The sequence below is a fragment of the Ceratotherium simum genome, chromosome 17, assembly GCF_057802395.1.
Source record: "Ceratotherium simum simum isolate JZ-2026a chromosome 17, ASM5780239v1, whole genome shotgun sequence".
Taxonomy (NCBI): Eukaryota; Metazoa; Chordata; class Mammalia; order Perissodactyla; family Rhinocerotidae; genus Ceratotherium; species Ceratotherium simum.
In genome coordinates this window covers 12,006,854-12,028,707 of record NC_141916.1, presented here as the reverse complement: position 1 = coordinate 12,028,707, position 21,854 = coordinate 12,006,854, and the positions used below count along the sequence as shown (strand labels likewise).

General features: G+C 47.4%; 2 protein-coding genes across 3 annotated transcripts; both read right to left on the bottom strand.

The window, feature by feature from the left end:
• Nucleotides 1–398: 398 nt before the first annotated feature.
• On the bottom strand, nt 399–8,343 carry LOC101387635 (retinol dehydrogenase 16-like). 2 transcript variants are annotated; one of them, XM_087442186.1, is made up of 6 exons: nt 8,236–8,343; nt 6,071–6,385; nt 3,765–4,023; nt 2,766–2,929; nt 1,971–2,207; nt 399–1,606 (listed from the first exon to the last, which is right to left on the bottom strand). In XM_087442186.1, the coding sequence occupies exons 2-5, from the start codon at nt 6,381–6,383 to the stop codon at nt 1,990–1,992; spliced, it is 954 nt and encodes a 317-aa protein (XP_087298312.1). In that variant the 5' UTR covers nt 6,384–6,385; nt 8,236–8,343; the 3' UTR covers nt 399–1,606; nt 1,971–1,989. The 2 variants fall into 2 exon arrangements, with proteins under 2 accessions (XP_087298312.1, XP_087298311.1); XM_087442185.1 differs by having other exon boundaries at nt 399–1,589; nt 8,236–8,342.
• Nucleotides 8,344–8,488: 145 nt separating this feature from the next.
• On the bottom strand, nt 8,489–17,838 carry LOC147914695 (retinol dehydrogenase 16-like). The gene is made up of 3 exons (XM_087441996.1): nt 15,104–17,838; nt 12,788–13,059; nt 8,489–10,482 (listed from the first exon to the last, which is right to left on the bottom strand). The coding sequence occupies exons 1-3, from the start codon at nt 15,414–15,416 to the stop codon at nt 10,318–10,320; spliced, it is 750 nt and encodes a 249-aa protein (XP_087298122.1). The 5' UTR covers nt 15,417–17,838; the 3' UTR covers nt 8,489–10,317.
• Between the last annotated feature and the right edge of the window lie 4,016 nt (nt 17,839–21,854).

Below are 21,854 nucleotides of genomic sequence, written 5' to 3'. Positions count from 1 at the left end.
AATGTGTAACATGAATTGTAAGCTTTTAAGAATTTCTTGATATCTTATGCCTTACCTTGGATTTTTCTTCTTTTTCTTGGATTTCTTAAAGGATCTTTATTTTTTTATTTGTCAGTTGTACAATATTACCTTGCTTTTTTAGCCTTCTCTCTTCTTCCATCTGGTCACCACCATTTCTACTTTGGTGGCCTTGTATTTGGAAAAAAGACACATGATCCTTTTGGCTCAACTCGCTGTTTTAACTCTGCTTCCTTTGCTGATATCTCACAAACTACTTCCTCATCCGATTTCCTGCAGCAAATCCCTCCTTAGCTGGTGAGATTAGGTTTATCTTCCTGTAATCCCTACTATATTCGTTTTCTATTGTTGCTGTAACAAATTATCACAAACTCAGTGGCTTAAAACAATACATATTTATTATCTTACAGGACTATAGGTCAGAAGTCTGACGCAGGCCTCACTAGGCCAACATCAAGGGGTTGCCAGGCTGTGTCCCTTTCTGGAGCCCCAGGGAACAATTCACACCCTTGCCTTTTCCAGGTTCTAGAGGCTACCCTCAAGCCTTGTCTCCAGCCTCCTTCCTCTATCTTTAAAGACAAGGGCAGGTTGAGTTCTTCTCACATTACATCACCCTGACCTGCTCTCCTGCCTCCCTCTTTCATTACAAGGGCCCTTGTCATTACCTTGGGCCCGTGCAAAGGATCCAGTAAATCTCCCTATACAAAATTGAATGATTAGCAATCTTAACTCCATCTGCAATTTTAATTCTCCTTTGCCAGGTGAGGTAACAAATTCACAGGTTCTAGAAATTAGGACATGGATATCTTTGAAGGGCCATTATCCTGCCTACCACAGCTACCTATCCTGAATGGTCTCTCTTTGACTGCTTTTAAATCTTTCCTCTTCTTCGACTCTCTAAAACATAATGAGGCTAAATTATAACAAAATATCACCCTATAGAATACTCGCTGAGTAAACATCAAACTGATATACCATATCGAGAGAGAGATTTTTTGTTCTTTTAGGATATAAGTTCCTCAAGAGAAGGAAAAATGATTTCTGCATGTTATTGTGCCTGGTACAAAGTAAAGGCTCAACAAATACTGATGATCGGAAGCAGTGAGTCTTGACTGTAAAGATGAGGAGATAAAATACCAAAAACTAAAAATAAATAAATAAATAAAATATCAAAAATTGTTTTTGTGCTGGTTCTATTGCAACCTTAGATTAAATTGGGATATGTTAGAAATTTTGGAAAACTGGCTAAAATATTACATCCAGATAAAGGGAAATAGAAGCCTTCAGGCATTTCTTTGGACAGTAAAGATCTCTTTCACACTTAGAACGATATATTAACGCATCTTCACATGCAGCTCTTTATTTACTATGCCTACTGATTTCCGATGGACCCATGGAGGCTCTTCTTCCCAAGGCTAGGGAGCCATCCCAGGCTCAGGCAACAGGCCTCCCTGGTGAGTTGGCACCTGAGGCTGATGGGTCAGGCTGGTGGTTGCCCTCCACACCTCCACCTCTGTCCACAGATATCTTCAGTGGAGAGGGGCCTTCACCTCCGCTAGGTCATTTCCATCCTGTGGGAGAGGGAGAACTGAGGAGGAGGACAGAGGCAGAGCAGGCTCAGGTGGGGCTGAGCTTCTCCCAGCTGCTCACACCCTCCCAAAAGTGTGGATTCCTCAGGGTGGCAGGAAAGCCATGAGGCTCTGAGCCTTGAGAGGCCACTCAAGGTAGAGGGCACAGATATGTGCTCTTGGGTCTCTGTTCCTCAGCTGTAAAATTTAGTTCCTTCCTCCTAATATCCCCAGAGTCCTCAGTAACGTCCCAGGAGAAGCCTGGGGAGGAAGTGGGGAGTGAGGTGAGATGGGTGTCCCTGGTGACATGAGAGCCCCTCTCTCCACTCTATTTCCCTCCCCCTGAGGCATCCCTCCCTCACACAGTACCCAACTTCACCCTACCATGCACCCCAGTCTTGGGCTACAGGGCCTTGGCGGGCCTTGGGCAGCTCCAGTAGATCATGGCGTCCAGCAGGAGGGAGGGCATGTAGCTCATGGGGAGGTAGAAGAGCTTGGCGTCCCAGCCAGCTGAGTATCGGGTGCGAGGGTGGCAGGAGGTCAGGGCGTGTTCCATGCAGTCTGTCACCAAGGACAGATCTTCTGTGCACTTTTTCTCCACCAATTTAATTGATTTCATGCCTGTCCAGAATGAGAAAGATCCAAACGTATTCGCACTTCCAACCACTCTCACTTTGGGATCAACTTATGGAGTGAAGTTTCTAAGAATTCCTGGACCCCCCTAAATCAAATCCATCCAAATTCTCCAGGGAGAGCCTGAACCCAACCCCAGGAATAACTGTTCCACACTGAGACCCCTCTGGCTCTCTTCCTGGGAATATCTGGACTACATAAACTGGAGGTCTCTACAACCACAAGAAATGGAAGCATGTGAAAACCAGCTGTTCTAGAACCAGCTTGCCATGAGTCCAGGAGTGTCTTCTCTCACTGGCTTCAGTTTCCTCCTCAACATAACAAGGGGTTCAGATGAGACAGTGGTCCCCAGGTCTAGCAAGCCTGGATCCTTTCCTTAGGTTACCAGTTGACCACATGGGACTATGGTGATAGAGCTAAATGTCCCCACTGCAAGGGTGAGTCAGAGCCTAGAGGATGAACCTGAGACCTGAGGAAGCACTAATGATGGACTCAGGCTTCCAGATAGAGGTTTGCTTCTCTCCCCACGGTCCACAGCTCACTCACTGGATGCCAGGAACTTCTCCCCATAGACCTCCTTGACCTCTGGGCTGGCTCGATCCCATGCCTCCTGCATCTCCCGAGAAAGCACCTCAGTACTGGTCACAGTGGTCTTGAAGAAACCTGGCTCGATCATAGCCACCTTCACCCCAAAGTGGGAGAGCTCCCGCCTACAAGGCAGACAGGCAAAGGGAACAGACTTCAGAGGTCTTGCAAAATAAAACAGAAAAATTCATGAAAAAACAATAAAACACCAATATAGGAGTGTGGTGGAATAAGCTTGAAAGTCTGGGGAGATGTGAAGTACGTAGCTAGGGGAAGAAAACTTATGATGATGGTATTGCCTCTGTATAGAGTTCGAATATTTCTCCAAACATTTTCGATGCATGAACTTATTAGCTCCAAAACCTACCGTTTGTGCTGCAAGGCACCACTTAAATGTTCTCTCCTTGGGTTCCCCGACGTTCAATCCATCACAAGGCTGTGCCCATTTTATCTTCCCCACACTCTTCAAAACTCTCTTCCCTTTCCTGCTCTAGTCAACTCCCTGACCATCTGTGCTCTAAGGAGCATCTCTCTGCATGTGGTCTCAGCTCCCCCACATTCAGAGCCATCCTCTGCTCTGCAGCCAGTGGAGTCCCTACTGCTGATTTGATTAGGGAGCTCCCCAGATTGAATTGCGTCCAGGGGGTCCACTGCCAACAGGGCTGTCAGACCTAAAGATCATGAGTTATGTATATGGATGGGCTCCCAGCCAAATTATATCGATACCAATTCTGCCTCAGATACCTTCTGATGTGGGCCCTCCTCCAGGGCAGGAATAGGTTGAATCAAACACTTAAGACCTAGGACCCCACATGACACCTAAGAGATAAAAAGGTGCTTCCCAATGAAGGACCTGCACAAAGCAAGAAGAAGGATCTGGAAGCAAGAGCCTCTGAAAAGGCTTTCCTGGAGGCACAGAAGCAGGAAGATTGAGGGAGGGCCTGGGTCCCAGGTCAATACCTGAGGGAGTCTGAGAATGCCTCGACGCCATACTTGGAGATGCAGTAGCCCCCACCAAAGAGGGACACCCGGCCCACGACGCTGGAGACGTTGACCACGCGGCCCCGTGCCCTCCTCACTAGCGGCAGCAGGCTCAGGGTCACCTCGATCGTCCCCAACAGGTTCACGTCGAGGATCTTCATGAAGTCCTGTTTGGTCAGCCACTCATTGGGTGTCAAGGGCACGGAGATGCCAGCATTATTCACCAGGCCCCACAGCCCTGGGCAGAGTGGAGGCAAAAGAACAATACTGAGTTGTGCCCGTGGGTGAGGACACAGCTGTGGTTCCAGTTCATCTTCCAATCACGTGAGGACATTCTGAGAGAGGTTGCATGGGAGTGGGTGGAACAGATAACAACACACAGCCGGCAGGGTCTAGGGGGGTGCAGACCCTGTAAGCTGTTGGAGGACAGAAAGTGTGCCTTCCTCCTGATTTATTCTTCAGGCCCAGCCACTGCCTGGTGCACACTGGGCCATCCCCCCACGTTTGGTGAAGGCAGGGACTGATGTGGAGGAATCTAGTGTGTCCATATCTGGAACATGGACAGTAATGTGTTGGGTTTTCAGACATCAGTGTTGTCTTACAGATGTTATAAATGTTCACCTACATTGTCAGATTTCCCGGACAGCCTCTTGAGTGAGTGCTCAACAACCATCTGTGGGGGAAGGAGACAGACACGCAGAGAGAACGAGGAAGAGAGGGGGAGAGGAAGAAGGAGAGACAAGATAATAGACATAAACAAGAAAAGGCGGCTAATATCTGGGTAGGGGTTGGTTGCGTAAAGCAAACCTGAAACCCCAGGTTGGGGGCAATGTGAGGACAGGTGGGGAGAGACCTCAGGGACTGGCCTTGAAACACCTGCATCAACAGTGAGCAAGGTTCCTGTAGGATCTGGGGGATCAATTCCAAGGGGCAGGCTTTGAGGGGGAGGCAATGCTGTCTCACCCCCACCCTCCCTGCACAGACTTCACCCTCTGCACCAGAACATGGCCCCCTCTCCTCCCACCCACACAGGAGGCCACCCTCGCCCCATCCCCCTTGGCCCACAGTTCACCCAGCTTCATGGAAACCTCTCTGCAAGACTCCAAGACACACTTCCCAGGACAGAAAGTAAAGAGTTCCAGCAACAGCCTTCAGGGCAGCAGGAGCAGGGATTCGAGGGAGTGGGGAGGAGGTGGCACGAGTGTTGACCCAGAGAGTTGAGTCCCTCCCCTGCTCAGAAACAGGCCCACCCTTCTAGGAATGCACATCCTCCCACCAGACATGTTACTTCTAAGAACCCAAACAATATACATAGTTATACAGAGAGATTAGGGGTAAAAAGAAGTTTACCAAGACATGATTTATGTTGAATATGATGAATAAAATGCAGAAAATATTTCATATCATGCCATGAGGTACTGTTTTAGCAAGTAATGTTATTCAAAAAGACAGAATATTCTCAATCACTAAAAATTACATTTTTGAAGAACTTTCCGTTGTATTGTAAAATGCTCATCTTTTTTCAATGAAAAGATTAGGATACGAACTCCATGAAAACTGGATACCATCTACGTGAAAAGGGTCCCAGGACTTGTCTCTGGTGGTGAGATGGTGGGTGAGTTTGGTTTTGATCCTGAACTTTTCTGTGTTTTCCACAATGGTCATGTTTTACATTTATACTTAGATAAAAGAAATTAATGTTCTTTTCTTCCCCCATAAAAACACAGACGCGATTGTAGTTTAAAAAGAGAGAGAGAGAGTTGACCCTGTACTCGTTTTGACCTTCCTTAGCAAGTCCTGAAAGCTCAGTGTTCTCATCTGAAAATGGGTGACAGTGACTGCCTGGTGGGAACATTATGAGTCCCCAGCAAGAACATATTAGGGTGCTGAGAACAGGAGTCAGGCTCCAGCCCTGCCCCAAAAAGCCACACAAGCCTTCAAGCCCCCATCTCCACTCCGCCTCCAGAAAGTGGGCTCTGATCACCCCGGAGCACTCAGCATCAAGAAAGCCAGAACTTCTGCCAAGAAAGGAGGCGACGCCACAGACAGGAATTCGGGAAGGGCAAATTCTCATCAGGCAAATATCCCCAAACCTCCAGAGCTCCGAGGGCAGGAGGTACAGGTAGTGGAAAGAGGAGAGAAGAGACTGGTAAGCTGGGTGACGTAAAGACAGCTAGTATGACTTCGAGTCCTGGAAAACACATCAGGAATCTTCCCGAGGTGGCAGGGAAGGGGTCTCCCTTCAGAGAGAGGAAAGAAACAGACTCGAGAAATCTGAGTGGTACCTCTGTCCTCTGTGCGCTCCTTCACCCACTGGGTGGCTGCAGCGATGCTCTCTGTCTTGGTGACATCCAGGATCACCGTCTCCAGCCTGTCTGACGTCCGGTCCCTCAGCTGCTCGGCCCCCTTCTCTGTCAGACACGCGGCCAGCACCCTCAAGCCTCGCAGGTCCAGCTGCCTGGCCAGCAGGTTCCCGAAGCCCGAGTCACAGCCCGTGATGAAGACGTACTTGTCTCGGAGGTGGCTCACCACCTGCCTCTCCCGGTACCAGCGCAGGAGGTAGTACAGGCCCACCAGGACTGCCAGGTACAGCCACATGGCTTTGCCGGGGACAGACACAGACAGGCTGTGATCAGAAGAGTCTGGCCTCCTCGATCAGGAAGGCTGTGCAGGCAGTCTGGCCTCCAGGCTCTCTGGCATGAAGTCTTCAATTGCCCTCCTGACCACTGTTTTTCTGGAACATTTTATTCTCTCTCTACCTATCCGCCCTTTGGACTACTTTTGCAAGAGCTGACATAGGCCCTTGAAAATCTAAACCCTGCCCAGAAAGAAAGCATCACTTCGCTGTCAGCAACGCTGCCCCAGGCCTCTCACTCCATCTGCTCTCCACGTCCACGTGTCACATACCGACCAGCATAGGCCACTCTGGTCTAGCTTCAGGGTTCAGCACTGTTTCTACTTGTCTGCCAACACGCTGGGCTTGATCTTCCCGACCTCGGGAAGGTTCTTAGTGGGAGCCACACTTGATTCAAGACACATTTACATTCAGCACCCTCTCTGGGCCTGGGTTTCCCCATCAGGCTCAGCACCCAGAATCCCCTCCTCAGAAATCTTAGTCACTGTTGGCCTCTCTAGGGTTAGACGGAGAAGGCAAAGGCGTTTAAGGAAAGGTCTCCTCCTGATACAGTAATTCTCTGGGGCAGAAAGGTGTTCAGGAGAGCAATTGGGTGTCTGGAGTCACAGGTAAGACAGGGGAGAAGAGGGAGGGGGATGGACACGCAGCAGTGCGCCTTCTCTGAGTTGCTGGGGGGCTGACACAAAGTGGGTCTAACAGTCATTACTCTTTTACTCGGTGAAGAGGCTTCGTCCCCAGGTGTTCTCTCGGTATCCAGTTACATTGCCCTCTGCCCCTCCTGCCTGGACACTCGTCCAGAAGCCAGACCACTGAGACACAGACTCCAAAGGCAGAAAAGATGGACCTGAACACGGACCAAGGGACAGGGTGCCCTAAACCTCACCCAGCAGGGAGGGCTGTAAACCCCAATAACTGGAAAGGTAGTAGGTCACTTTGTCACAGGTGACGATGGAGAGGAAGAGGGTGCTGCCCCCTCAGGACACTAAAGAAAGGACTAGAGTAGACTCCATAAGAGCTGGAGAGGCTTCAGAGTGAGGTGGAGGATACCATACACCAATTCATAAAAGAGGGTGGATCAGCCGGAGGAACAGAGCTGGTGAGAGGGGCAGGGACAGGAGCCAGTGTCCCTGTTTGGGGCGTCTCCCTCACCGTCCACATTTATCACAGCTCTGACTGGTAAGTAAGGAAAGAGGAGAGGCAAAGGAGAGGCTTCCCTACAGAAACCAGAGGCTCAAAGGCCCCCGGACCCACCCCAGTAGGCAGAAAAGACACACATGGCCAAGATTCCACCTTCAGTTGTAACCTTTTTGCACAGGGAGCTGACTGTGTCCTGAGAGTGCTTGTCCCTCAATGTGGGAGGTGGCAGCAGCCTGGCAAAGGCTGGTCCAGCAGAACCAGCCTGTCCCTGCTTCCTGGAGTGACTCCAGGACCTCCTCCAAGGGCTTCCCAAAGGCTGGAGGAGGAAGAAGGTGAGGAGGAAGGTAGGAGCCCCGGAAACGCTCAGGGGGCCAAGACGTCATGCAAATCCTAACCCTATCCCTGCTGGAGGATAAGGTCACCGCTTCTTGGAAAGAACTAGAGACTTTTTTCTCAGTGACCAGAAATTCCTTCAACCATAAATTCCCAAGGGGCATGCAGCAGAGACATCTCTGAGCCCTCACGCCTGCTGCCTCACTCTTGTGAATCCTGAAAGTGATATGACCCCTGGCGTTACAGACCTGCCAGGAGTCAGAATCCATTCCAGACCAGAACAATCAGGAAGTTTGGGGAGAGAGCTGAGAGAGAGGAAAGGAGTCTGGGGTAACACTCACTCACCTAGGGGCTGCAGGAGTCAAATGAGAAATCCTTCAGAGGCGCCCCCAGGACGGAGACTCACCGCTGCCAATCTCTGCACTGAGATCCTGTACCGGACATCCGGACGCTGAGATTCTTCCCGTGCGCCCTGGGGCGGGGCTGCTGGGCCAGGTCCCAGGACAGCCCCTGTGAGCCACTGTGTGCGCTTGAGCCGAGGCTAGCGCCCCCTGGTGGCCCCTGCAGAGTCTCAGCGGGGACCCCCGCCCAGAGTCAGGGCGTGATGCCCCTTCTTCACCGACTATGGGTCTTCAGAAGAAGAGGAGGTGTAGGTAACGAAAGGGGAGCATGCAAAGGGCAGGGAGTGAGAGTTAATTGTGCAGGCTTGTTTCCAGCCCTACAGGTATGCAGCCTCCACTACCTGGAGTGGGGAACCAGAAATGTAGAGACATACCTGTCTCAAGCTGCTGAGATCTGGCGCTTGGAGGGGTTGAGACTTGTGAGTGGAGAGTCTCTGACCCTGCACTCCTCAGAAAAGGCCAGGAAAACAAAGGGAAGAAGGAGTGAGGGCAGCTTCCTTGGGGGCACCCCCATGGACTCTAATGACATGGGTATCACCCCCTGTACAGTTCTATCAGAATGGACCTGGGTCCCTCCCCAAAGGAAGAAGCCTGAAGGAGGAGGATGGGGATCTGCTGAGGGTCTAGGGTGAGGACTTGGGCTAGTTTGCACTGGACTTCTTTTTCAACGTCCTCGTTCTGTCTTGTTAAGGTTGGCACCCTTGAGTCACACTCCACGCTTGAGGCCGTGGGACCCGTCTTGGTGCAGCCCTGCCCCCCAGGTAGAACTCACCATGGATGGCCAGGGGTTGCAACCTCACAGTTCTCTGACACTCCGGAGAGGACTCCTGGGGGTGAGTCCAAAACTCCTGAACACATACCCTCGAGGCTATAAAGTGAATCAGCCATCCTTTATTTTATCTCCGCTTGTTTGGCATGTCTGGCTGTATGTATGTAAACAATATTATGAAAACCTGGAGACTTCTGATCAAGCATGATGCTCTTGCTTTGCATTGGCCTGGGGGACATGGAATCACCTTGAGTAGACTGACACAGAGCTTTGAAGGACTTGCAGACTGACACCAGAACTTTGAAGGACTTGCAGGATCCTCCTGGTCATTGTTGCGTCTTCAGCAGTCCCTTGCCTGACACAAAGTGCTCACTACACGTTTGAGAATAAAGGGCTCTGCCACCTCTGAGCTCACTTTTGTTTTCACGAAGAGTGCTAACATTGTTCTACAACATCAGGTTCCCTAAAGGCTCCATATTCTCTATATTAAACTACAGGAGGAAAACTAAGACTCCTGGCAAGGTTCCTCCCAATCCAGTTTGTACTCAGCCCAGGAATCTGTATCACTTTCTGCAAATGCCTTCTCCTTAGAGTCCCTACTCAGAGCATAATCCAAACAGTGGAGACAGAGAGAGGCGGGCTCAGGAAACACTGGGCAATTGAAGGAATTCCTGCCCCTCACAAAATAGGGGCTCATCAAAGCTTAGCAGAAAATGAAAGACCAGGTCCAGAAATGCCTCTTCCTCTCCTCCAGTGGAGGCTGTGGGGAGGGGATCTGGGCTGGGGAACCTGGGCATGGCAGAGGATGGAGGGTGGTGACTCTAAAGGAGGGGCAGATGAAGACAGATGGAGAAAGGTTGCTGCTGAGGGGAGAGGCTTGATGTCCCCACGGAAGGGTCTGGGTCCTGCCACTGAGGAGGAGAAAAGACGCAGAACAGAACAGGCTGAGCTCAGCTACTCACACCGCCCAAAAGTGTGGGTTCAGGGTGGCAGAAGGGCCATGAGGCTCAGAGCCTTGAGAGATGTGTGCTATTGGGTCCCTGTTCCCCAGCTGTAAAAATTTGCTTTCTTCCTCCTAATATCCCCAAATTACTGAGTGATGCCCCAGGAGAAGCCTGGGGAGGAGGTAAGGAGTGAGGTGAGATGGGTGTCCCTGGTGACATGAGAGCCCCTCTCGCCACTCTATTTCCCTTCCCCTGAGGCATCTCTCCATCACATAGTACCTAACTCCACCCTACCATGCATCCCAGTCTTGGGCTACAGGGCCTTGGCGGGCCTTAGGGAGCTGCAGTAGATCATGGCGTCCACCAAGAGGGAGGGCATGTGGCTCACGGGGAGGTAGAAGAGCTTGGTGTCCCAGCCAGCTGAGTATTGGGTGTGGGGGTGACAGGAGGTCAGGGCATGTTCCATGCAGTCTGTCACCTACAACACATTCTGAAGCCACTTTGGCTCCAAAATTTCAGTTGATTTGATGACTGTCAAGAAGGAAACATCATCCAAATAAATTCTCAATTCCCAATCAAGCCGCTTTGGGATCAGTTTAAGAGAAAGTTTCTAAGAATTCTTGGGCCCCCCAATGTCATGCTCCAAATGGAATCCATGGATGTCATTGGAGTGTGTCCCAACTCTTACCCCAGGCACACTATCCACACAAAGGCCGCTCTGACTCTATTCCTGGGAATACAGTCATGTTCTGCATAACCACCTTCTTGTCAAACAACGGACTGCATTTACAACGGTGGTTCCATAAGATTAGTACCATATAGCCTAGGTGTGTAGTAGGCTACACTATCTAGGATTGTGTAAGTACACTCTATTATGTTCACACAACAACAAAAGGGCCTAACAACACATTTCTCAGAACCTACCCCCATCATTAAACGACTCATGGCTGTATGTGCACCGCACAAACTGGAGGTCTCTACGAACACTAGAAATCTCGGCACCTGAAAACCAGCTGCTCTAATACCAGCTTGCCGTGAGTCCATGGGTGTCTTCCCTCTCTGCCTTCCATTTCCTCCTCAACATAATGAGGGGTTCAGATGACACAATAGTCCCCAGGTCTAACAAGTCAAGATCTGTTCCTCAGGTTACCAGTTGACCACATGGGACCATGGGCCAAAGCTAAATGTCCCCATTGTGTGGCTGAGTCGGAACTGGGAGCATAGACCTGAGACCTGAGGAGGGGCTAGTGATGGACCCAGGCTTCCAGACAACGGTTTGCTTCTCTCCCCAGGGTCCACAGCTCACTCAAGGGATGCCAGGAACTTCTCCCCATAGATCTCCTTGACCCCTGGGCCGGCCAAATCCCATGTCTCCTGGAGGCTGTGAGAAAACATTGAGCCTACCTCATGCCTGTCTTGAGGTAGGCTCAATAATAGCCACCTTCACCCCAAAGTGCGAGAGCTCCCTCCTGCAAGGCAGACAGGCAGAGGGACAAGGACTTCAGAGGCCTTGGGAGACAAAACACAGCAAACAAACAAGCAAACAGAAATGATACAACCCCAACACAGGATTGGGGTGACATAAACTTGAAAGCTTGGGAAGTTTCAAAGGGCAGTGGCCAGGGGGAGAAAAATTATGATGATAGCATAGTCTCTGGGTAAGATTTATATACTGTTCCACGTATTTTACACGCATGTGCTTATTAGCTCTAAATCTTAATTATTCTGCAACAAGGAACCAGTTAAATGCTCTCTCCTCCTATGTCCCCTCACATCCAATCCATCTCTAGACTTTGCCCATGTTACTTGCTCCACCCTCCTCAATGATCTCTCTCTCTTGTTCTGCTCTAGTCAACTGTCTGGCCATCTGTCCCCTAAAGAGCCTCTCTCTGCCTGCAGTCTCAGCTCCCCCACTTTCAGAGCCATCCTCTGCCCTGCAGTCAGTGGGTTCTCTAGATGCTGATTTGACAAAGTAGCTCCTCTGATTAAATCCCTTCCATGCAGTTCCACTGCCAACAGTATGAAGGTCCACAGCCCGTCCAAGGCCCATGTGCCTCCATGAGCCCACCCATGCCCACCTGCCCCACATCCCTCCTGGAAGCCCGGACCTTGTCCTTTAGCCCTGGAGGACCCTGCTGCGTAGGCACACAACCGTTAATCACCCTGGGCTTGTCTGACCTCATTTGGCCAAAAGCCTTCCCCCATTATTTGTCAGCTTGTCAGGCTACCAAGTTCAGTTCTTCAACCCTCAGCTCAGACCCCTCTCCAGGCCCCTCCCCTCATTTCTACGGCACTACCACAGCCACCATGGCTAACTTGGTCACAACCATCACGAAAGATGGCCACAATATTTCTGTATCTCCTGTCCCTTTCTCAGCTGTCAGACTTTTTGGTCAGGGACCAAATCTTGTTGTCCTTGGACACATTTATTGTGCACTCACAGAGGTTCCAAGAAGTATCTGTGCAATTGACTCAAATGCTCTACCCCCACCTCAAGGCTCCCTGAAGCTGAGTGTCATAGGGGTTACGGACACGGGCTCTGCAGCTACGTTATCCCACGTCCAATTCTGCCTAAGACACTTTCTGACTGTGGGTCCTCCTCCAGGGCAGAAATAGGTTGAATCAAACACTATAGGCCTGGAGGCAATCCCAACACCCAGAACATAAAATGTGCTCCCCAGTGAATCCCTGGCACAAACAGGAAAGAAGGATCTGGAAGGAAGGCCCTCTGAAAAGGCTGTCCTGGAAGCACAGAAGCAGGAGGACTGAGGGAGGGCCTAGGTCCCAGTCCAATACCTGAGGGAGTCCGAGAAGGCCTCGACGCCATACTTGGAGATGCAGTAGCCCCCACCAAAAATGCTCATCCGGCCCATGACGCTGGAGACGTTGACCACGTGGCCTCTCGCCTTCCTCACTAGGGGCAGCAGGCTCAGGGTCACCTCGATCATCCCCAACAGGTTCACGTCAAGGATCTTCATGAAGTCCTGTCTGTTCAGCCACTCATTGTGTGCCATGGGTAGGAAGATGCCAGCGTTATTCACCAGGCCCCACAGTCCTGGGCACAGTCAGGGTGAGAGAACAATACTGCATTGTGCCTGTGAGTGTGGACACAGCTTTTGTTGAAATTCACCTTCCAAACGAGTGAGGACTTTATGAGAGAGGTTGCATGGGAGTGGGTGGAACAGATAACAACACAGGGCCAGCAGGATCTGGGGGGTGCAGACCCTGTAAGCTGTTGGAGGACAGAAAGTGTGCCTTCCTTCTGATTTATTCTTCACGGCCCAGCCTCTGCCTGGTGCACACTGGGCCATCCCCCCACATGTTTGGTGAAGGCAGTGACTGATGTGGAGGAATCTAGTGTGTCCATATCCGGAACACAGACAGTAATGTGTTGGGTTTTCAGACATCAGTGTTGCCCTGCAGATGCTATAAACGTTCACCTACATCATCAGATTTCCTGGACAGCGTTGTGAGTGAGTGCTCAACAACTATCTGTGGGGGAAGGAGAGAGACACGCAGAGAGAACGAGGAAGAGAGGGGAGAGAGGAAGGAAAAGACAAGATAATAGACAAACGAAGGAAAGATGGCTAATATCTGGGTAGGGGTTGGTTGCGTAAAGCAAACCTGAAACCCCAGGTTGGGGGCAATGTGAGGACAGGTGGGGAGAGACCTCAGGGACTGGCCTTGAAATACCTGCATCAACAGTGAGCAAGGTTCCTGCAGGATCCGGAGGATCAATTCCAAGGGGCAGGCTTTGAGGGGGAGGCAATGCTGTCTCACCCCCACCCTCCCTGCACAGACTTCACCCTCTGCACCAGAACATGGCCCCCTCTCCTCCCACCCACACAGGAGGCCACCCTCGCCCCATCCCCCTTGGCCCACAGTTCACCCAGCTTCATGGAAACCTCTCTGCAAGACTCCAAGACACACTTCCCAGGACAGAAAGTAAAGAGTTGCAGCAACAGCCCTTAACGGGAGCAGGAGCAGGGATTCGGGGGAGTGGGGCAGGGGTGGCACAAGTACCGACCCAGAGAGTTGAGTCCTCCCCTGCTCAGAAACAGGCCCGCCCTTCTAGGAATGCACATCCTCCCACCAGACATGTTACTTCTAAGAACCCAATCAATATACATGGTTATACAGAGAGATGAGGGTAAAAAGAAGTTTACCAAGACATTTTTCTGTTGAAAACGATGAATAAAATGTAGGAAACAATTTCATATCACACCATGAGGTACTGTTTTAGTAAGTAATGCTATTCAAAAGGGTAGAATATTCTCAATCATTAAAATTTACAGTTTTGAAGAAATTTCCATTGTGTTGTAATATGCTTGTGTTCTCTCAATGATAAGAATTGTATACAAACCCTGTGCAAAATATACCATCTACGTCAAAAGGTTCCCAGGACTTGTGCCTAGTGGTGAGACTTTGGTTTTGATCCTGTACTTTTCTGTGTTTTCCATGATGCTCATGTTTTACATTGATACTTAGATAAAAGAAATTGATGTTCTTTTCTTCCCCCGTAATGAGACAGTGCAATTGTAGTTTAACAAAAAAAAAAAGAGACAGAGAGGGAAAGTGACCTCGTACTAGTTTTGACCTTCCTTAGCAAGTCCTGAAAGCTCAGTGTTGTCATCTGAAAATGGGTGACAGTGACTCCCTGGTGGGAACATTATGGGCCCCCAGCAAGAACATGTTAAAGTGCTGAGAACAGGAGCCCGGCTCCAACCCTGCCCCAGCCACCCAACAAGCCTTTGGGCCCCATCTCCACTCCGCCTCCAGAAAGTGGGCTCTGATCACCCCGGAGCACTCAGCATCAAGAAAGCCAGAACTTCTGCCAAGAAAGCAGGCGACGCCACAGACAAGAATTCGGGAAGGGCAAATTCTCATCAAGCAAACTATCCCCAAACCTCCAGAGCTCAGAAGTCAGGAGGTACAGGTAGTGGAAAGAGGAGAGAAGAGACTGGTAAGCTGGGTGACGTAAAGACAGCTAGTATGACTTCGAGTCCTGGAAAACACATCAGGAATCTTCCCGAGGTGGCAGGGAAGGGGTCTCCCTTCAGAGAGAGGAAAGAAACAGACTCGAGAAATCTGAGTGGTACCTCTGTCCTCTGTGCGCTCCTTCACCCACTGGGTGGCTGCAGCGATGCTCTCTGTCTTGGTGACATCCAGGATCACCGTCTCCAACCTGTCTGATGTCCGGCCCCTCAGCTGCTCGGCCCCCTTCTCTGTCAGACACGCGGCCAGCACCCTCAAGCCTCGCAGGTCCAGCTGCCTGGCCAGCAGGTTCCCGAAGCCCGAGTCACAGCCCGTGATGAAGACGTACTTGTCTCGGAGGTGGCTCACCACCTGCCTCTCCCGGTACCAGCGCAGGAGGTAGTACAGGCCCACCAGGACTGCCAGGTACAGCCACATGGCTTTGCCGGGGACAGACACAGACAGGCTGTGATCAGAAGAGTCTGGCCTCCTCGATCAGGAAGGCTGTGCAGGCAGTCTGGCCTCCAGGCTCTCTGGCATGAAGTCTTCAATTGCCCTCCTGACCACTGTTTTTCTGGAACATTTTATTCTCTCTCTACCTATCCGCCCTTTGGACTACTTTTGCAAGAGCTGACATAGGCCCTTGAAAATCCAATCCTGCCCAGAAAGAAAGCATCACTTCGCTGTCAGCAACGCTGCCCCAGGCTTCTCACTCCCTCTGCTCTCCACGTCCACGTGTCACACACTGACCAGCACAGGCCACTCTGGTCTAGCTTCAGGGTTCAGCACTGTTTCTACTTGTCTGCCAACACGCTGGGCTTGATCTTCCCGACCTCGGGAAGGTTCTTAGTGGGAGCCACACTTGATTCAAGACACATTTACATTCAGCACCCTCTCTGGGCCTGGGTTTCCCCATTGGGCTCAGCACACAGAATGACCTTCTCTGAAATCTAAGTCACTATCAGCCTCTCTAGCATTCTAAGGAGAAGGCAAAGGAGTTTAGGGAAAGGTCTCCTCCTAATATAGTAATTCTCTGGGGCAGAAAGGTGTTCAGGAGAGCAAAGAGGTTCTGAGGTCAGAGTCAAAGAAAGGGGAGAAGAGGGAGGGGGAGTCGACACACACAGCACTGGGGCTGCTCTGAATTGCTGGGGAGCTGAATGGAAGGACTGATGCAAAGCAGGTCTAAGAGTTGCTACTCTTTTACTCAGTCCAGAGGCCTTGACCCCAGCTGTCCCCTGTGTGCCAGGGCACATTGCCCTCTGCCTCTCCCGCCCCTTCCATGCCAGATGCACATCCAGAACCCAGAACACTAAGACACAGATGAGAAAGGCAGAAAAGACTGACTTGAACAGGGACTACCAGATGGTGTAACCATGGGCCCTCTGGGACCCATTCAACCCACCCATCTTATCAACACAGTAATTAAGAGTAGTTTTTCAGGAACTGAGACCTTTTGTCCAGTTAAGGCCAGTTGAGACCACCAACCCATCATTGGGGCCTGTGCAAACACCCGATAAATGACCTTTTTGAAGTCAAAGAGTAGAAAACTCCACCCTCAGATCATGTTAACACCACCTTTTGTGAACATGTGTCCTATGAGGAGACATGAAGCTTGACCGTGCTTGTGCAGGTCATCAATTACCTCACTTCTCCTCACCTCCAGTCATCTAGCCCCATGCTTCAGACTGCCCTGCCTTTCATCCCATAAAATTTGCCCCCAGCCTTGGATCAGGGAGCCAGATCTGAGAGCATAGGCCTCCTGTCTCCTTGTAGATTCATCTCGCAAATAAAGCTAGTTTTCTTTTCCTAAAGGTTGTTGCCACAATAATTGGCTCTTTATGCACATCAGATGGTGAGCCTTTGCTTGGTAACAATATATTTTTGTGACCAAGAGGGGACAAGGTCCTGTGACTGCCTGCCCAAGGCTCTAGAACTGCCAGTGAGGTGCAGCATCTTTTTGTCAACTAAGTGGCCACCTAGACAGTTTTGTCTAGAGGCTTGGCTGATCTGATTCCTGTTTCCCAATGTGGTGCTCCAGGCCTCGAGGTGTTTTTATTTATTTTGGGAGAATAAACAGGTTCTGGATCAAGACGTCTCTGGGCTCTGGGTGAGTAACTTTAAGAAAGTGACTGTCCTTTACCTTGCCTCTGGGGTTTGATTCCCTACAAATACAAGTTTGTATCCTGGGGAATCCTGGTGGGCTGTGTCCCAAACCTTGGGCCTGAACCCCACAAAGTAATTAGAGGCAGGATAAATGGCTCACTCGTGAAGTTGCTCCTGAGTGGCTCAAAGCACTGATTCCAATCTCCTCCCAGTTCTGAGCAGCTCCTGGCACTGGTTCCGAGCTACTCCTGGCAAAGTAGCTGGTATTCTGGTCTGTGTGATATGTAGAACTGTATTATGTGTGAATGCTTGTCTAAACTGAATTGGCTGTTTTGGGGAACTGAGTTTCTTGGTGACTGTAACAAACACTCTTTAAAAGTTACCTTGTTTGTTGTGGCCACCTTGGAAACAGCCCCCTCAAATGAAAATAACTGTCAATAACTGGCAAGATTACCTGGCACAATTTAAACTTACAGTGGCCACTTTGGGCTCCTTTTGACCATTCAAACCAAGAAACAAAGAAATCTTTAGTCTTTAAAGAGTCAAGTGCTCCACCTTCCAGCTCAATTGCTCAAAACCTAAAGGTTCCTTGCAGCGTTATTCACAATAGCCAAGACTTGGAAACAACCTAAGTGCCCATCAAAGGACGAATGGATAAAGAAGATGTGGTGTATATACACAATGGAATACTACTCAGCCATAAGAAACGATGAAATCCAGGCATTTGTGACAACATGGATGGACATTGAGGGTATAATGCAAAGTGAAATAAGTCAGAGGGAGAAGGTCAAATACCGTATGATTTCCTTCATTAAGTAGTAGATAACAACAACAATAAACAAACACGTAGGGACAGAGATTGGATTGGTGGTTACCAGAGGGGAAGGGGGGAGGGAGGAGGGTGAAAGGGATAATTCGGTACGTGTGTGGTGATGGGTTGTAATTAGCATTTTGGTGGTGAACATGATGTAGTCCACGCAGAAATAGAAGTACAATGATGTACACCTGAAATTTTTACAATGTTATAAACCAATGTTACTGCAATAAACAAAAAATTAAAAAATAATAATAATAAAAAAAAAATAAAAATAAAATAAAAAATTTAAAAAGTGCACTAAAAGGGTCAGGCCCCGTGGCTTAGCGATTAAGTGCGCACGCTCCGCTACTGGCGGCCTGGGTTCGGATCCCGGGCACGCACCGACGCACCACTCGTCTGGCCATGCTGAGGTGATGTCCCACATATGGCAACTGGAAGGATCTGCAACTACAACATACAACTATCTACTGGGGCTTTGGGGAGAAAAAGGAGGAGGAGTGGCAATAGATGTTAGCTCAGGGCTGATCTTCCTCACACACACACACAAAAAAGTGCACTAAAAGCAAAGACTTCAAAACCCCAAAGTAACCATATTGAAAGTTTTGTTGAAAAAAGAAAAAATCAAGTTATAAAAGGTACCTAAAAGAAAAGCCTATTAGATCATAGTACAGCACCCTTTGAATCTACCTTTGAAGGAAGGCCCAGTATAAGCACCCCCCAGAGTTAACAAGACTCTGAGAGATTTTCTGGAAAACTACTATGTTAAAGATTACTGGAATTGTTCAATACTCCAGGTATAGTTATTGTTTGCCTGGGCTGAAACCTGACAAGATATTTGAAAGGATTTAGCAACACGCGATCAGAAATTTGGCCAGACTGGAAGCTGCTATTCAGAGACTGATAGGAATTTTTTAGGCCTTCTCACCTAAGTTAAAATAAGACCAAGCACCCAGAAGGAAAGAAGCAAATTAGCGGTGACGTAGTTGGACAGGTACATCAACCTGGAATGTCACTTAAGTTACAACCCAATTTCTGAGGAAGAGCAACTGTGCTTAAAAAAAAAAATCCTTGCAAATTGGAAATGCAAATCTAGAGGCAGTTCAGATTTCAACCATTTCTCTTATGTCAAAAAGCTTCTCTGGGACCTATTATTTAGCTCATCACCAATTCTCAAGACTAAAGACAAAAAAGGGAAATAAAAACTGCCTACAGAGCACCCTTCCCCAAAATCTAGCAGCTTGGGTGTCTTCTCCACAAATATTAATAGAAAAAGATTAAAACAACATTTGGATTCAATTATTCTTTCACAACTAGTGAGCTTTATATTTCTGTACCTGATTCATGGCAGTAATTTTGAGACAATAGCTGCGGAGTCTTTGTGTATGTGTGTCTATATGTCTGTTGTATATATTTGATATCTTACCTCTGGATAATATAATTTCTAAAAGAGCTCTATTCGGTTGGCTTAAAGTAATTGCTTAAGTAAATTATTTCTAAATGTAATAGAAACTAACCCAAGTTAGTTTCTGAAGTTAACATGATAAAAATTAATCTTTGGTAAATGAAAGCTTATTAAGTTTGTTGGTTTGATTGAAATAGGCATGTCCTCAGAGTTATCAACATTGGATATAATGTAGATATGTAGCCTTTATTGGTCAAATGAGCTTATGTTGTCACTGTTACAAAATTTGTCACCAAAAATAATAGCTGATTTTGTCTAATGTCTCATGAACTTTTTGTAGGGCATCTAAATAAGTATGGGGAACAAGTAAACTAAATAGATGCAAGTAAAAGTTTTGGGTAAACTTTTTAACAATGATTATGTGTTATGGCATGTGTATTTAAAACAACTTCAGAAATCTCGTTGGTACCCTGAAACTTTGAAGTTTTGCAAGGTGAAATTAAATGATAAAAAAATTCATTGAAGATCTAGGTCATTTTCAAATAAGAGTAAATACTGAAATATTATTGCTAAACATGTCTAAGTTTATCTACATTTGCTTTCTTATTACAAAGAAACTAAAAGATGTTTGGGTCTATTAGTAAACATGTCTTGTATTTTATGAAAAGATCACACTATGAAGTAGCATGTTTCTAGAAATTATGAAAAGTATTTATAAATTTGCCAAGCCAAAGAATGCTAATGTAAAAGACATTTTATAATTGCTTACTTCTTAGTTTTCACGAAAAATTAAGGTCTGTAAGGGTTAAGAATTCTAGCTAATATATGTGATTAAAGCTACTAAAAATTAATAAGGAAAACATCTTTGTATTCAAAGAAAGTAAGATGTATTTTTTCAGTAAAGAAGGTATAAAGAATGGAATTATTTTTGTTTGTTTTGTTAAGAAAGATAAATTTGTCCTAAAGGACTAGGAGGGAAGAAAGAAGGCATGGGACAAATTCTGAATGTAAAAAAAAGTCATAGAAGGTTTGTGGAAGAGGAACCCTGAGGAAAGAGTTTTGTGAGTGGTCAAGTTGGCTAAGATCAGAATGAATTTAATTGAGTAAATGAGTTTTGATATCAGAAGTAAGCTGGTGGCCAGCCCCATGGCTTGGCGATTAAATGCATGCGCTCCGCTGCTGGTGGCCCGGGTTCGGATCCCAGGTGCACACCGACGCACTGCTTCTCTGGCCATGCTGAGGCCGAGTTCCACATACAGCAACTAGAGGGATGTGCAGCTATGACATACAGCTGTCTACTGGGGCTTTGGGGGGAAAAAATAAATAAATAAAATCTTTAAAAAAATAAAATAAATAAAATAAAAATAAATTAAAAAAAGAAGCTGGTGCAAAATTAGAATTTGTTGTTTTCTCTCTCTTAAAAGGATAATTTTTTGAAACTTTTAGTCTGCTCTTGAGAAAGAGATTATAAAATGTTTTTCTTTGTCTTTGAGAAAGTCTACCTAAAAGACAGAAAATCTATGTTTTGCCAAAATAATTTCCTATGTTCTAAAAGGCTGAAATCTCTCTACTAAGAGAATTTAGGGTTTTGGTTTTTTTCACTATTTAACTCTGCATGTTTGCTTTTAACATCTTCTGTTGTCACTTTGGTTAAATGGATAACTAGGCATCGATCTACAGTGAGCATTGTTTCCTATTTGACTAAGGGTTTTAAAATCTTCTGATATTTTTGACAAACTTCCTCAGAATTCAAACTGGGAGACTTTCCAATGGGGCCATGGGACTTCTCAAAGAATTAATCCTTTCTTTCTATAAACAGGGAGATATTAAGTTAATTAAGTTTATTTAGTATGTTAAATTACACAGGAAGCATTGTCAAATAAATGATAATAAACTTTCTTAGGTTATATTGTGTGGGTGAATGTTATTAAAATGAGTGTTTTAAAAATTATATAACATTCTTAAAATTCTGATCAGTGCTGGTTGTCAGATATAATTCTAGTTATTATCTTAGAGTGTTGTATATCACACAAAAAGCTGAGTTTCTCAGTCAAATGCCATTTTTGAGTCTTTTGTCATTTGCAGACAGTTGTTGTGTTACTCTGATGTTTTTGCAGATGTATTTCATCTTCAGAGAGATTCACAGAAAGGACTCTGACACTTGCTCTAGAATGCAGGTTTCTAATAAAACTTCAGATTATAAAACTGAGCTCAGTAAGAAATTACAGAACTCTAACAGAGAAATAGAGGCCTCATAAAACTGCTAACAGAAGATCAAGATCAAGAATGGGTCACATGGGACTGAATGAACTGATAGGATGATAATAATTTTGATGATATGTTATTTGAAGTATTGTTGATCTTAAATGTTTTATTTTTCCAGATTTAAGGAAACCTTTCTCTCCTCTCTCTTAAGCTGACTATGACTTAGAGCAATTTGGTAAAATTATACCTTCGTAAGTAGAATTGAAACATTTATTTTTGCTTCCTACCTGATCCTGCCAGAATTTGGAAACTCTTAAGGTGTGAGTTTTCTTTATTTCATGGCAACATA